Source organism: Paramormyrops kingsleyae, chromosome 15 (genome assembly GCF_048594095.1).
Source record: "Paramormyrops kingsleyae isolate MSU_618 chromosome 15, PKINGS_0.4, whole genome shotgun sequence".
NCBI lineage: Eukaryota > Metazoa > Chordata > Actinopteri > Osteoglossiformes > Mormyridae > Paramormyrops > Paramormyrops kingsleyae.
The window spans coordinates 2,230,972-2,247,116 of record NC_132811.1 but is presented as its reverse complement, the minus strand read 5'-3'; the positions used below and the strand labels follow the sequence as shown (position 1 = coordinate 2,247,116).

The 16,145-nt window shown below is 47.4% G+C and overlaps 1 protein-coding gene across 1 annotated transcript; it reads right to left on the bottom strand.

The window, feature by feature from the left end:
• Positions 1–703: 703 nt before the first annotated feature.
• Positions 704–16,088, bottom strand: LOC111860328 (hippocampus abundant transcript 1 protein-like). Its single transcript, XM_023843929.2, has 12 exons — positions 15,577–16,088; positions 14,159–14,254; positions 7,896–7,958; positions 7,415–7,542; positions 7,114–7,228; positions 6,194–6,412; positions 5,325–5,438; positions 5,135–5,206; positions 4,846–4,958; positions 3,911–4,008; positions 3,629–3,795; positions 704–3,496 (listed from the first exon to the last, which is right to left on the bottom strand). Exons 1-12 carry the CDS (start codon positions 15,883–15,885, stop codon positions 3,284–3,286), a joined length of 1,707 nt encoding a protein of 568 aa, XP_023699697.2. The 5' UTR covers positions 15,886–16,088; the 3' UTR covers positions 704–3,283.
• Between the last annotated feature and the right edge of the window lie 57 nt (positions 16,089–16,145).

The window sequence follows — 16,145 nt, the reverse complement described above, 5'->3', positions numbered from 1 at the left end:
ACTATACCAGCTTAAGGGTTATTGGAAATGAGCTGGCGGCTGCAAGGTGGCTCAGCCTACAGCAGTGTCACCTCACACCTCCAGAGTTGGCGGATTGAGTCTGTGTGTGTGTGTGTGTGTACAGGTTCTTCCCACGATGCTTGGTTTCGTTTGGTTGGGCAAATCTTTGGCCATAGTGTGTTTACGGCCTGCACATGACTGGCATCCTGGGCCGGGTGTCGCCAGTCTTGTTCTCTCTGTTGAGTGGGAGTGTAGATGGAATATGACCTATTGGGGTACCGGAATGTTCTTCATGAAGAGAAGCCTCTGGCCGCTTAAGCGATGAAGGAGCTTTGAAGCTATGTCGCACCGTGGTCCAGAATTTCCCATGAAGGTCCAGCGATGTTACATCTGATAACTGGGGAGGCCAGGAAAGGCAAGGCGTTTGGCTTCAGCAAGATCTTCAGGAACCTCTTCTCAAATTTGTTTAGCGGGTGAATGAAGACATTTTCATCTTGGTAATATGGGGCCACCATGAAGGAGCAGAAGTGGCTAAACAGACCCACGGGACGAATGGTGACATCTGGGCGACAGGATTCAAAAACACGAAGATAAAGGTGGTCCAGAAGTGATCAGGAGATCACGTCTTCCCTGCCGTGCCGGTTGCGCACGTCTCCCCAGGAAGTCGAACACGGAGAATTAAAAACAAGCGGAAATGCCAGACTCAGTGTCTGATTGTGTTCAACACAACTTTAATAAATAATTTGAAGAGTTTTAATATTTACAGCTTTGTACATTTCTGCTTCACTTTAAAACAATTAGGCACACAAAGGGGGGGGGGGCTTACTGCCCCCCCAGGCAGGGAATCATGTTGTGTAACATACAGCCAAGACAAGTAGGGGGAATGGAAAGAGATCAGCTATTAAATGAACAGAAGAGCACCCTAAGATCTTTGCCCCCCCCCCCCAGCTGTAACATTAACCAAAAGCAGGTTTAATTGCTTATGACAAGCCTGTTCTCATGATTCTGGGGAAAATAATGATTATTTGGACAAGTAAGCTTTGTGGCCTCCCCTGGAGGGAGCTTCATAAAGGAATTATTATGCAGTGTCGAGAAATTTACATTTTAAGCATAATGCAGCTACACCGGAATGAACTAAGACCGAAAACAAACGGAATGCTGAGCAATGAGAAGGGGGATCTTGAGCGCAGCCCACAAAGGTATAGTGCGAATGAGACAGGCGCGGCGGGGACAGGGGCGGCAGAGACAGGCGTAGCGGAGACAGGGGCGGCGGGGACAGGCGCGGCGGAGACAGGCGCGGCGGAGACAGGGGCGGCGGAGACAGGCGCGGCGGAGACAGGGGCGGCGGAGACAGGGGCGGCGGAGACAGGCGCGGCGGGGACAGGGGCGGCGGAGACAGGCGCTGCGGAGACAGGCGCTGCGGAGACAGGGGCGGCGGAGACAGGCGCGGCGGGGACAGGCGCGGCGGGGACAGGCGTAGCGGAGACAAGGGTGGCGGGGACAGGCGTAGCGGAGCTGAGGAAGGCTGCGCTGCTGGCCTTCGGTCCACATTCGGCGCGGTAGCTAACGTGCAGCGATGAGAAGCTCTAGTAAAGGTGAACAGAGCCCTGAAAATGCAAAAACCTACACATTCCAGTGCCATACAGCCTGCCAGTGCTATACAGCCTACCAGTGCCATACAGCCTGCCAGTGCCAAACAGCCTGCCAGTGCTATACAGCCTACCAGTGCCAAACAGCCTGCCAGTGCTATACAGCCTACCAGTGCCATACAGCCTACCAGTGCCAAACAGCCTGCTTCATACCTTTTTATAAACATTGCACTCCCAGGTGTATATTAGAGTCTCTTAAATGCATGTAAACATTTATTTACATACAGAGGCACACGCACCTTTTAACAGCCACTGTTCCATTTACGTTAATCTTTCTTTCACTGTAATTCACGCCTAGAATTTGCTGCTTTTTTTTGTAACATCTAACGTATCTAGGAAACCCCCTTGTCACAACGGTAGGGTGATACTGCCCAGCCTCCAACGGCGGACTGACCAATTGGAGCCTGTCCTTGGGGAAAGTGTCTTCACTGGCTGAGCCAATCATCAGCCTGACAGTCATGGTTTTCTCTCTGATAGGCCCTGCATTTCCCGTTCTTAAGAGTGGCACTGTCAGCCGTACCAAAGCAGAGGTGTTACAGAAGCACACAGAAAACCTAAAACATTTATATTCTGAAATGCATATTAGCTCCAATGGGAGCGACATCGACATTACTAACCCTATTCAGAATTTTAATTCTTCATTCAGGTGGGTAATACTAAAAAGATTTAAAGGCAACTTTTTCTATCAGTTAAATTTGCACTCTCTTGTTAAAGGAGTCGCTAAGAATAAAGAAAATTTAAACATACCAGGTGCATTAAAAAAGATCAGCTTTTTGCCACTGATAATTAACCTTCACATGCTTGTCTCATTGCTTTCTCATAAAACTAATTGGCAGAAAGTACAAAAATGAATAACAATTTGAACAGTACACTAGGCCTTAAATAGTTAGGTAAAGTCATCAAATGAAATCTGGCGTTCAGTAGCGAATCTCTAAACCATTTATACGATATACTGTGGTTGAGGTCATCTATGTCTTACAGCTGTAAAGGTAACTGTAATTTACAATCAGGCAATGTGGAGAATGGTAAGAAGAACCAAACCGGCAATAGAACAAACAGCTCTACCAGGATAGCTTGTAACCAGACTAAACATACATTTGGTTAAACTATTAATCCACATAGTTCTTTGGGCAGGAATTTTCGGACATGTACAGTACATGGTGAGTTTATGGAAACGTGACATCCTCTACACAGCTGCGCAGCTATCGCATTTTACTCCAGTTTGTGTGAAAATCTGGAACTGCGGAAAAATCCAGAACTCTGGAACTGGCTAAAAATTTCTCCCAGTGGAAATTTGCAGAAAACTGTAACATGAACTATCGTATTGTTTTATTCCCAAACCCAAACAAATTGATATCAGAGCCCACAAAGTGTAGTTCCAGGCTTCCAGAAACCGGGGCAAAGTCTGATGCGTACAGGGCCCCCAAAATGTGTGCAGGTCTCTCAGTGTGTTTTTACGAGCTCTGGCTCCGCCCCCTTCCAGATTCTCGCCATGTAAGGCCAGAAGCAGTGCTCAGCGTGGCCAAACGCCCCACCAATGTCTCTGTCCGAGTGGCCGAGTCTCTGGCCACAGGACACACCGGCGGCCCAGAGAGCGTGCTGACAGGCAGCCCCGGTGGTGCCCCCCCCCACGGCTATACGCTACTGTCCTCCAGGAGCGGCTCCTTCCCCTCCGCACTCGCGGCCTGCGGCCCTTGGGAATAGCTCTGGGTCCCGTTGTTGTGTCTCTTGTAGCTGCCGACCCGTACGTTGAGGTTACTGTGCTCAGGGATGAAGAGGGCGACGAGGAGAGAGAGCAGCACTGAGCACGCCCCGAACAGGAACGGTGGGCCCGGGATGATAGCACTCTGCAGACAAAGGGGGGGGGCATCACTTAACACAGAAAGGACGGACCAGGCCTGAACACAGCTAGCAGGCAGAAGTGACCGACTCAGCAAGGAACAGGACAGAAATTGAGGCGCACAGCTGAGATACGCCACCTCATCGGTCGGATTGGCCATGTTCAGCTTGGTGTCCTTGTCTTGACTGTCCACGGCGTCCATCTCATTGAGCTCGACGTGGAACAAGTAGAAGACAAAGCCGTAGAGCGCCGGTCCGAGCCCGTTACAGAGGCCTCGGATTCCTGTGATCATGCCCTGCACCACTCCTGCGAGCCAGGGAGACGAAGTACAGCCACAAGTCACAAAAACGGGACTGAGACCTGCATCCTACAGGGACTCCACTTCCAGCATGTTCACGTCCCGCAGCTCCGCTGAACTCACCCTGCTGGTCTGGGTCGGCATTGCGGGACACGATGGCGCTGATGGCGGGGAATGTAATGCTGGACATGGCGGCCACAGCACCGGCCGCCCACATCATCCTGCGGGGGAGGGACACGCCGCGTCACGCACTGCATCACACGCCGCGTCACGCGCCGCGTCACGCGCCGCGTCACACGCCATGCATCACGCACCACAAGTCACACACCTGGAATCTGACCAGTACTACAATGAGTCAGTCAGAATAAACCACAAACCATGACAAGCTGTTTGTTCCCTCCCATGTTTTCTTACACCAGATCAGTTGCTTAATGTCAGTCAGCATCATACTTTCCTTAAATTTCATGAGGATTTAAGTATTATAACTGCTGACCTAAATGGTCTAAAAGGACATTAAGTACCAAAACTGGGTCTCAGTATTTGGTGTTTGAATGTTCATTATCAAATTACATCTATTTAACATATTACCAGTCCTCATTCCCAGTAAGGGTGACAATACACAGGGTAACTTTTTGAGCAATGCTGCTTAACAATGTTACTCAGTCACTTTCCCATTGATATCGGGCAACAAATTTCTATTTGACAAACTGAAATCAGCAGTGGGCAACTTTTCACGATCATCCAGATCCAGAGGAGTTGCCCTTTGTTTCACCTGGCTGGCGGTTGCCCGGCAACATTGCTCAACAAGTTGCCCTGTGTATCATCACCTTAAGACACAATGATCTCAGCTCTCCTTGTCTCAGCAGTGCTGCCAGAATAAAACACTTTAACCGACTTACTGCAACAAAATCAGTACAGCGGTTGTTGGTTGTACTCTCAAACTACGGCAAGCATTCAAAGTTCTGGAGCAAATATGTAGGAGCCCGGGAACAAAATAATTAACAAAGTAAGGTACAGAGAAACGGGGGGGGGGGGGGGGGGTTCCAAGTGCCACTTACCAGGGCTGAGACCCGAATCCATACCAGGCCAGCTGCAGGATCTGAAAGCCTAATCCCAGCAGGATGGTGTTCTTGTTCCCAATGGAACGCATGAGGAGCCCAAGCACCACAGTCTGCGGACATCAGGGCAGCCTTTTCAAAGAGCCTCTCCCAAAGCTGCACTCCTACATTAATCCTGGGCACATGCTACAATGTTTCTCTACATTCACATCTGAGGACCCTCGCAGTGACCACTGCAATGCCAGTGGAGTGAAACTCTGAATGTACTAAGGTCTTGCTCAGCACTGACCTGTGCGAGGATGGAGAGGATCCCCACCACAGCGATGAAAGCGGCCACGGTCTCCGAGGTGAAGCCTATGACCTGCAGGACGAGGCACAAATTACCGTGTTGCAACAGAAAACCTGCACTGCAAAAACTCATCAAAAGGGGGCAGCAGAGGGCAGTGAGGCCACGCTTCAAATGCGGGCGAGTGAAATACCTGTCTGAGATAGAGGAAGAAACAGGAATACTGTCCAGCTTCCGGAAGGTAAGACAGAAAGACCGTGATGCAGATGAGGAGAACAGTGGAATCCTGGCCAACCTTCCGGAGCGACTGTGGGCAAACAGCAGGAGAGTCGGCGACAGAGAGCTTACAGGATCAATGAAAGACCCGAAATGCTGCTTTGACACTGGGTCACTCACAGACGCTCCATCCCCAACTTCTCTCTATACAGCCTTTCCAAAACGTCACAGATCACACACCTCACCCATCTCAGGAGAAGGCAATCTGACAGACACCTGCCACTTTCTGTTCACGGTGTTGACCGTGACAGCGAAGGGCCACAGGAATGTATTTCAGCACATGTGAGAAGCATCGATCTGAATGATGAACCCCGGCCTTCACAGACACCCCTGACCCATCATGATCTCAGAAAGATTTAACAGACTATTACCAGCCCAGAGTGAAACCAAACGGGCCCCGAAAAAAGGAGAGTAAACTTCTCAGTTTGTCTTAGGTCGTGTTACACGTCGCAAACTCAATCCACTTCATGCCAGACAGACTTCACTCTATTACAGATCCTTTAAGAACACAACAACAATTTCTTACCGAAGAAAAAAGGCCTCACCAGCATTTATATGATCGATAATGAGATACGGCGTAACAGTGTCACCGGAAGGTCACTCATCCACCCCGAGTTGCTAATTCCTTTGCCTATAGCACTGGGGGCCAGCATTGCATCACTAAGGGCCCGGCATTGCATCACTAAGGGCCGGCATTGCATCACTAAGGGCCGGCATTGCATCACTAAGGGCCGGCATTGCATCACTAAGGGCCGGCATTGCATCACTAAGGGCCGGCACACTCACGGCGAAGGGGTCGGCCTGCTCCCAGGAGATGGGCGCCCCCCAGGACGCTGGTCTCATCTTCTCCGGCAGGGACTCCGGTACGGCCACCAGGATGAAGCAGATGTCCAGCATGGCGATGGCCGTTGCCAGGATGACCACCAGCGTGTCGCCGTACGCGCTGGACAGGTACGCGCCGATGGCCGGGCTGGTCACCAGGCTGGCAGCGAAGGTCGCCGAGACCTTGGGGGGGAGCAGAGACGCAAAGGCAGCGCTGAACGTCTCCGGCACGTCAGCGAAACTGCTACACATACAGCGCGTGTCTCTCCAAAAACAGAACAGTTTCTCCCGCTCATCTGCAAACTAATACCCCTAAGCTGCTTGGTGTGTGACTCTGTGGCTTAGGGCTTATGCACTGAGTCCATATCCAGAAGGTTGTGGCTTCAAGTCCCGTAGCTGGGACAGTAACCATATCGCAATTGGGCAGCTGGGCTCCGGATAAATCACTGACTCTGTACTCGGATCCCGTGCAAGATGGTATATGTGAAAATGAAAGGTAGGCTATGCAATTTTAATATGTCAAATTTCTGTCAAATTCTGCAGATTTCTCTGGCTTAAAACCGGGTGTTTCTAGGCAGCCCCAGCCCTGTAAACAAACCAAGCCACACAACACTGTTTCAGCCCATCACCAGCAGGGGGCGCCCATGCTCATGCATACCCTACCTTTAACTTGCTACCTGTACAATGACATTATAAACACTGATGAAACATCTGTCTAAATAATCAGCTCTCTATACAACATACAATGCATTTATCAGCTGCTTTTACATGTACATTAAACGCGATCTGATCTAAAACATTTTGCCCACTTTTAAAGTACACAGAAGGATACATTTGTTTGCGTGCTATGCTCGTTACTGTGGGGGGTGGGGCTTCAGTCTCACCAAGCCATAGGCGGTGCTCCTCTCATGGTCCTGCGTGATGTCCGCCACATAAGCGAAGATTACAGAAAAGGTGACAGCGAAGACCCCCGACACAGAAATGACTGCGAAGTACCACCTGCAGGAGAGGGAGTGGTCAGCCCAAAAAGGCAAGATCTAAACACAATACAAAATAACCTGACGATTTCAGACCCTGGCAACTATCGCTTTGTAAACCCAGACACCCCCGAGAGGAGCTGCTGTTTGGGCTGCCAGGCCTGTCCTGGTTACAGAGAGCATGTTGATGTGATTCTAGGAAACTGACCAAGGGCTTATCCTCATTAGGGGTATGGGGACGCAGGTGAAGAAGACAGTCAGAAGCAGGAAGGACTTGCGACCCCAGACATCTGAGAGGGCCCCAATCAGGGGGGCACTTAGGAAGGACAACAGGCCCTGAGGAGAAGAACGGGAAGAGCAGACACACACACATCCAGGTCATACATGATACTCCATATGCAACCAATGACACGTGACCAACACATGAAGAGCCTTCAAAGGTAATTCAGAAATAATTATGAAGAGGGGGAATAATTACTAGACAGGAGACAAAGCATAGAGGGGGACACATTCATAAGGATCAAATTCAAATCCTTTTCCCCGTAACTGAATTTCAGAGCCATCCGAGATTATCTCCGATAGCTGAACGAAGTCAGGTTGCGTCTCCATAAGCACCACTGGTGTGATGTGTTAATCAGGGGCTAGCAAACAGCTTACACATCCCCATAAAGAGGAGCCTGTTTTCTTACCTTGACACCATGAATAAGGCCGTTCATCAGAAAGGTATGCTGCGGAAACGTCTGATGTAAAACCTGCAAGGGTCAGAAATGACATTGTGAGCCACCTGCTTCATCATCTGTGTTTTTACAGCATGTTCATAGGATTCCTAATGGAGATGACGATCAGAGGGTTACTGCCAATGACTGTAAACATCCCCAATGCAAACCACAGAAATCACATCCTGCTGCACATACAGATAGGTAGTGGTGCAACGGATCACTGTTGATCCGTGATCCGAACCGATCCCTCTCCACGGTTCGGCACGCACGTGATCCGAAGATTCGAAAAACAAAAAAGTTCCGCTGTATGGTGCGCATGGTCAGTCTGTCAAGCGACAGTCATGGCCAGCGGTACCGGTCCAAGTGGTGGGGCAGAGGAGCTCGAGAAACCTCCAGCATCACTTAAATCTCATGTGTGGGAGCATTTTGGCTTCCACGTTAAATATATTGATGAGAAAAGGGTGGTGGATAAAACCACCACAGTTTGTCGACAGTGTGGCACGAGGAAGCCGTATGAGACTGGCACCACGTCGGGCACGGCCGCTCATTTGAAATGACATCACCTTGGTGTGACAGGAGCTAAGACAAGGGCTGCGCAACAACCGCTGATATCCACGGCATTTAAGCAGCCCTTTGCTGCCCAATCCGACCAGGCTAAAGCTATTACAAAAGCTATTGGGGTGTTTATAGCTGTTATAAGCTCACGTCTGCTTTACTTTCTCATACGGAGCTATACGGAGCTATACCGTGCTATACGGAGCTATACCGAGCTATACGGAACTATACCGAGCTATACGGAGCTATACCGAGCTATACGGAGCTATACCGAGCTATACCGAGCTATACAGAGCTTGCACAATCTCTAAAACTTCTCCGCTAGATTGTGTTTAGCCAAGGGCAGTGGTCGCCGGTCTTCGATGGTCTCCTTATAAGGTCAGGTTAGATGAAATCCATTAGTCACGAACGAGGTGACTAAAGATACACAAGATCCGGAACAGAGGGAAGCATTCCCTCGATAACAAGAATGCGAAGTGGCAAAGGGAGAATGGGCAGCGGGGCGTGGCTAGATGAGGTCAGAAGACAACAAAAACCTTGTTGGTTGTTTCAATTATGGTTCCTGTTGGAGTAGTGGAAGCAAGTCAGACTGCACATTAAATATCACAATAAACATGACTATTTCTATCATATTATGTTTTCATATATTCTGACATTTTTAAAAGTATTTCACAGGAGGCTTTTATTTTTGTTACTGTTTTTGCAGCTATATTCCAAGAGCAAAGAGGATACTACAGTGAGACAAACTGCAGAGTCCCTTTCAGGAGACAGGCTATCTAATTTAATGAAGGCTGACTAGAGTCTCAACAGCACTGGGGAGTGGAGCCTCATTATCTTAGACAAGTTCCCAGAGACAATGGGTGAGACGTGAGACCTCCAGAGCTTTGGACTTAGAGCAGATTAAAATAAACAAGGCAAAAATACACCAGCAGCCAGTTTCCTGAGGGGAACAGCGGTCGAGTCAGAACTGAGCAGCGGAGTGTCACACTTCTGGTGTGTAACCCGCAGAACTTAAAATGGCTGTGAGAAAATAATCTGAGGTGAGGTGAGGGATTATAGGGGTTTGGGTGGTAAAGACACTAATGGAGCAGTCAAAGGCTGGTCCACAAACACCTACAGACCACGAGGATCGAAATGAAGAACTATCGGTTGTAACATTTATTTATATTCACTTTGCAGAAGCGGAACCTGAAATGGATGTGAATGAAAGGGAGTAACTGCTGAGATACTGGAAGGGTCAGACATCGTGGCGGAACTCTGGCAGTAAGTGCGAAGGCTTTCAGCAGAAGGCACAGGCTTACAATGAAATGCAGAGTGAACCGAAGAACAGCTACGTTAAATGTCCTGAAAAACAGGCTGTAAAAATGAAATGCATCTTTCTGAAGGGGCCTCCAGTGACAACAGGCCGCACAATAGCAAATTGTTTCCTTCTGGTTTAATTTGCTGTAACAAAGTGAAATATGCAAATACATATATCGCTACAGAGATCGATTGATTGGGCTGAATTATGCTTAGCTGTTAGCTTATGCTTAGCCGTTAGTTTAATTTTTTTTTCCTTTTAAATGTACCTCCAAAAACACTGATCTCCAGGGCACCGTGTAGCTAATCAAGCTGAGAGGTACAAGCACCAATGTGAAGACCACAGTTAGCAGGAAGGATAGTGAGTCGATGACTGATACAATTACACCTTAATCACTGTGTATAATTGTGGTGTAAAGAGGCCGAGGCCAAGCTGCAGAGGACAGAACTCTCTAAGCATCAGCTTTCAGAAAATCAGTTTTTTTCCCCTCGATGTTAGAGATTTTGGGGGATTCGCCATTTTTTCCTGTTTTATTAGTATTTTCTCCAGACTGGAATAAAACACTTGTTTTCCATCCCCAGTAGATTAGGGAGCAGTGTCAATGTACGCAGAGCCAGTTTCCATACTTGTCTGAGATTGCAGCTGGGAATGCTACACATCCAAGAGGAGGACTGCAGCTGGGAATGCTACACATCCAAGAGGAGGACTGTAGTTGGGAATGCTACACATCCAAGAGGAGGACTGCAGTTGGGAATGCTACACATCCAAGAGGAGGACTGCAGCTGGGAATGCTACACATCCAAGAGGAGGACTGCAGTTGGGAATGCTACACATCCAAGAGGAGGACTGCAGTTGGGAATGCTACACATCCAAGAGGAGGACTGCAGCTGGGAATGCTACACATCCAAGAGGAGGACTGCAGCTGGGAATGCTACACATCCAAGAGGAGGACTGCAGCTGGGAATGCTACACATCTAAGAGGAGGACTGCAGTTGGGAATGCTACACATCCAAGAGGAGGACTGCAGCTGGGAATGCTACACATCCAAGAGGAGGACTGCAGTTGGGAATGCTACACATCCAAGAGGAGATTTGCCGGATGTAGCCAGACTGCCGGCCACTTCTGATGGCAACAACAGCCGCAGCGAAAAGTGGGAAAGGACACTGACGAGCAGCAGAGAAGCCAGGGCAACAAGGCCACAGTGCTAGGGCGACCCTGGAGGAGCTGCTGTGATGCCCTGATGTGGCCAAGTCCACTGGACCAGAAGACCAAGGCTGTGGGACAGACCTGCAAGCCTGAAAGTGCAATTACTCACTATGAACTGAAGAAGCTATTTCCCTTTAGGTTTTGTTAGAGACAATTCTTAGTATTCTGAGGAAAGCACCCCCAAGGCACTCCTGATCTGCTGTGTCACCCCCCCCCCACCTCGGTGCCTTCATCCTGTACTGCTGGGGCCTTCAGGGCTTCAACTGGTTTTACTGGTGCTCAGGCTTCAAGCCACAGAGACACACTGTTCACTCACTGAGGAGACAGAGAGAAAGTTCGGATCGACTGGCTTTTGATATGTCTGCAGTTATTCAGCGAGGGTTTTACCGTATCACTGGGATCCGTTTCCAGACACAGCTTCTCTGTCTCATTGTTCTCCATGATAAATATGTTTGATGACTTTTCCCAAAAGTTTCTATGACGGTCCTCCGACAGCGACGGCAGATGCCCTCCCTCCCTTAGCCCAAAGTGACTCGTCACTCCAGTGCTTGTCTGTGGTTTAACATGTTTGAAGTGTTTAAGAGCAAAACCATAATTAAGTGAAATGTACTGCACTTCTGTATGTACACCATCCACTCACTCCACCCAACACCATCAAGTGTGTGTAGAGAACAGAAACCTTAAATAAGTAAGCAAAAACAACGAATGAAAACACTCAGAATGTATGTTGACAGTCTATTGAAAATCATCATGCAGCTGAACATCATTCGACAAAACTGAAGTTAGTAATGAGAGAGAGTGTAGTCTCTAACGAAGTAAATGCAAGATTCCGGCCTGCAAAGTCTGGCTGGAGTCTCTTTTCAAAAAGTGCGTCAATTACCCTTGTAGTTCCCCTTTCAAACGGCTTCTGCGAAGCAACCAGCAGTTTCAGAAAAAGTGTCATGACTGTGCATGAAAACAATATTCAAAGCTTAGAAAAGGTCTGCAGAACAGCCACCTGTATCGGCTTTGTGATGGTTAGTGACCACGACTATGTCCATCTCAGCGACTGACTTGCTGATTCAGCCACTATAACAACATCTCAGGGTCTCCATGACTAGGATGGCAAAACCTTTTTTTTTCTTTTTAATTTTCATTATCCTTCATTCCTTCATGAAGATCGGCCCTGCAAGTCAGAAAACCGCTTTAGAAGACGACACAGATTTTTCAAGCACAGAATCATCAGATCATCTTTTGGTATAATATCTACAGCCTCTACATGTAGGACCTACTACATGATGAGTACGACCCGGGGTGTGACACCCTCATAAACAAAACCATGCAATTTCCCACCCCCATATGAAGGGGTCCTCGGTCCACAACACGCCTCAAGCTGACACTCCAATCGGCCAAAACGGGAACTGAGCACAACATTAAATCCTGCATCTCATAAAGCACCTGACGTTCAGTTTATCGCCGTCTGTTGTTCAGAGAGGAAGGTGACACTGTGAACTGGCTCATCTGTGCATTCACTGTAAATTATGAAATGTACAACAAGTCTTAAGAGAGGCAAAGCATTATTCTAGGTTACATCTGCATCAGTAAAAATGTTTCCTTCATATACACACTTAGGACAACTAATTTGTGCTTCTATATAAACAGTAGACTGTAAATAATAGATTACCACTCTATATTGTAACATTAGTTCATCCATCCATCCATCTGGTCTTCCAGCACAGGGTCAAACGCAGTCTAGACCCCATCACACGAGACAGAGGTACACCTAGGATGGGATGCGGGTCCATTACAGTAAACGATCACGCACACATTCAGAAATATCAGCTGGAGTAACTGCTCGTCGGTGGCCTGTGGGAGTAAACCGGATAGCCGAGAAATCAGCAGGAGACCCGGAAACCATGTGAGATTCACACACAGAGAAGGGTGGGACTCAAACCTGCAACTCCAGAGGTGTGAGACAACCTCGCTACCCACTCTGCTGCAGTGCTACCAGAGCTACGGAGGTGTGAGACAACCCCGCTAACGACTGTGCTGCAGTGCTACCAGTGCTACGGAAGTGTGAGACAACCTCGCTACCCACTCTGCTGCAGTGCTACCAGTGCTACGAAGGTGTGAGACAACCCCGCTAACGACTGTGCTGCAGTGCTACCAGTGCTACGGAAGTGTGAGACAACCTCGCTACCCACTCTGCTGCAGTGCTACCAGTGCTACGAAGGTGTGAGACAACCCCGCTAACGACTGTGCTGCAGTGCTACCAGTGCTACGGAAGTGTGAGACAACCTCGCTACCCACTCTGCTGCAGTGCTACCAGTGCTACGAAGGTGTGAGACAACCCCGCTAACGACTGTGCTGCAGTGCTACCAGTGCTACGGAGGTGTGAGACAACCTCGCTACCCACTCTGCTGCAGTGCTACCAGTGCTACGGAGGTGTGAGACAACCTCGCTAACCACTCTGCTGCAGTGCTACCAGTGCTACGGAGGTGTGAGACAACCTCGCTAACCACTCTGCTGCAGTGCTACCAGTGCTACGGAGGTGTGAGACAACCGCGTTACTCATTCAGCCATATGTGATGTTGCTTAAATACTGTGTTGCATATTATATGCGGTACTTTCTCCCAAATTATAACCTTATGCCTGCAGTTGTGACCCAAAATAACAAACTAATGCACCATAATTCCATGATTTCAGTACTAAGTGTACAGAATAAATATCATAAATTAGACCTATGCATTTCTCTTCCAGTCACAATTTTATTCATATTATAGATGGACCGATATGGTCACGGAAACTGGCGAATCGGGAGACGCAGCTCTAAAAGAACGGAAAGCACAGATATAAAAATGTATCCATCTACTCAGGAGTCACTGAGAAATGTTCAAATGTAATGTTCCTGAGAAACAAAGTCATAATGATGAGGTTCTGTAGCCCTTTTTGAGAGAAGGCACTTGGGGAGACACTATCAAGCTCCCCCTGAGCTCTGAAATATTGATGTAACTATTAAACACTATTAAATTCTCCATTGAAAATGAGCCCAAATGCACTCTGCATTCATCAAATGTGCAATTATCCAGTTTATTTTGTGAGAAAATCTGAAGACAATTCTGCAAAAATTTAAAGCAGAACCCCCTGAAGTCATGCTTGCGTTTTCTTCACAGAGGAAGAAGGAGAAGTTTACCGTCAGCATGGGAGTGGTGAGAAGGCCCCAAGCGAAGAACTCCAGGAAAATCACCACCACCGCATGGTAGACGCTGGGCTCGCCTATTCCTTGGGGCTGCAAAATAAAAATAAGTACTTTTACCTTGGAGAAATACCAGATCTAACATGGGTCTGCTATGAAATGTGTCACAGTGCGAATTAAAAGACAAAGCATGCCAGGCAATAAATAGCCAATTACAGGAAGGATATTTTTAGAACAAACTCTCCTCACGATTACATCCAGGTCCCCAAAGGGCCACTCTCTACATTTGGAGATCATCATATGCCATCAAGAGGATGAAATGCAGGGGGTGTCACACTTCACATGGGGCAGGAGGTCATTTCTTCAGCACTGGACATAAACAATACTGCAGATGTGCCAGCTTGGTGCTGACCTACCAACCAAGTGGCTCATTGAATTATGAAATCTGATTTATGAAAATAAAATTATGAAAAGCCTTGGCAGATAAGCTAAAAATAAACTTTTAAAAATCCACTGCACCTGTACAAATGTGTAAAATTCTATTACACTAAGAACATTAGCCGGTAAATTTAAAAATATTTTAATAATGTAACGCGTGCCTTAATCATTAGAAAGACATTCAAAACTGCCTTCAGTTCGATCTGCTGAGATGAATTTTCTTTTGTGTTCGGTGTCTTTTCTAAATAAAACATATTAACAGGTACTCCGGGATAATCCTTATGGCGATGTACCCCCGGCTATGCCTTTTTTGTGCAACGTGGACACTTTACAAGGTTCTGTTAGATACTACTAACAAACTCGTACCAAGTAACCAACTAGGCCATGATTCCAAGTTCGACTCGAAGTCCGCAAACAGTACATGCCTATTAATGCAAATTAATATTGACATTATTTTAAATAATGGTAATAAATATTGAAGTGCATTCATTAAGTGGGAAGTTTGACTGTTTTTGCAATATAGCGTTCTTGAAAACGATGACAATACAAATGACGATGGTATTTGTTCTCTGACAATAATAAATGATAACAGCGCGTGCAGGCATACTGTACTTTGCAAACACCGAACCGGCGCCTCAAACAGTCCCACCTTCATCACTGAAGTGCAGGAGAACAAGTTTGCCGTTTATTTTGCACAACGCCTCGCTTCATATTAGATGTACACAGCACATATAGTTTTGTAAAGGATGCAACTGCCCCCACCCATCCGCCAGTACATCCGTGCACAGTGAGAGATGCGGATAAGGTAGGTCATCGGAGCGGGACTGGGAGCCGCGAACAGTGCGACAGTGTTTAGCTACCAGAATCACTCTGATATACAACTGAACAGAACGAAAGGAAAATCCAGAAATCTAATTATATAACGGTGGTGCTACATGTGATTATATATTCAACACATAAATAAATATTTAACTCACATTTCCTCCATCTTTTATAATAATTTTCTTGGCAAGAAGAATGCTGCGGTTCAACCGCTTTTTCTTCTTTTTCTCTCCTGTCATGTTAGCATCCATCCATTCTTGCTGGCAAAGAAAAGAACGTAAGATGAATGATTCAAAAATGTAAAATAGTAAAAATGATTTCCTATCTGCCCATCTTTTCTGTCTATCCCATCTTCCTGGAGCCGCGGAAGCCCCTCCCCATCCGCACGCCCGAGCGCCGCTATTGGGCGGCCGCCAGTGCGTCGGCGTCTTATTGGTCAAGAAGTCCCTCCGTAAAAGCTTCATATTTCATTTCTAGAATTCAGTTTATTTGAGAATTTAAGTCGGAGTGCAACCATTACAGAACAAACCATGCTAGCTGCTTGTAGGCCACCTGTACATTTGAACAATTGATATATAACCAGAAAACATTGATATTTTACTAAAATAATAGTTTTGCCTGATATCCGAACACCAGTATTGTTAATTGTAACGAATAACATAGTGAAAGCTGTGCAGGTTTGGGGAAAGGTATGCGGTAAGGGTTAAAGTTCATTCAGTAACTA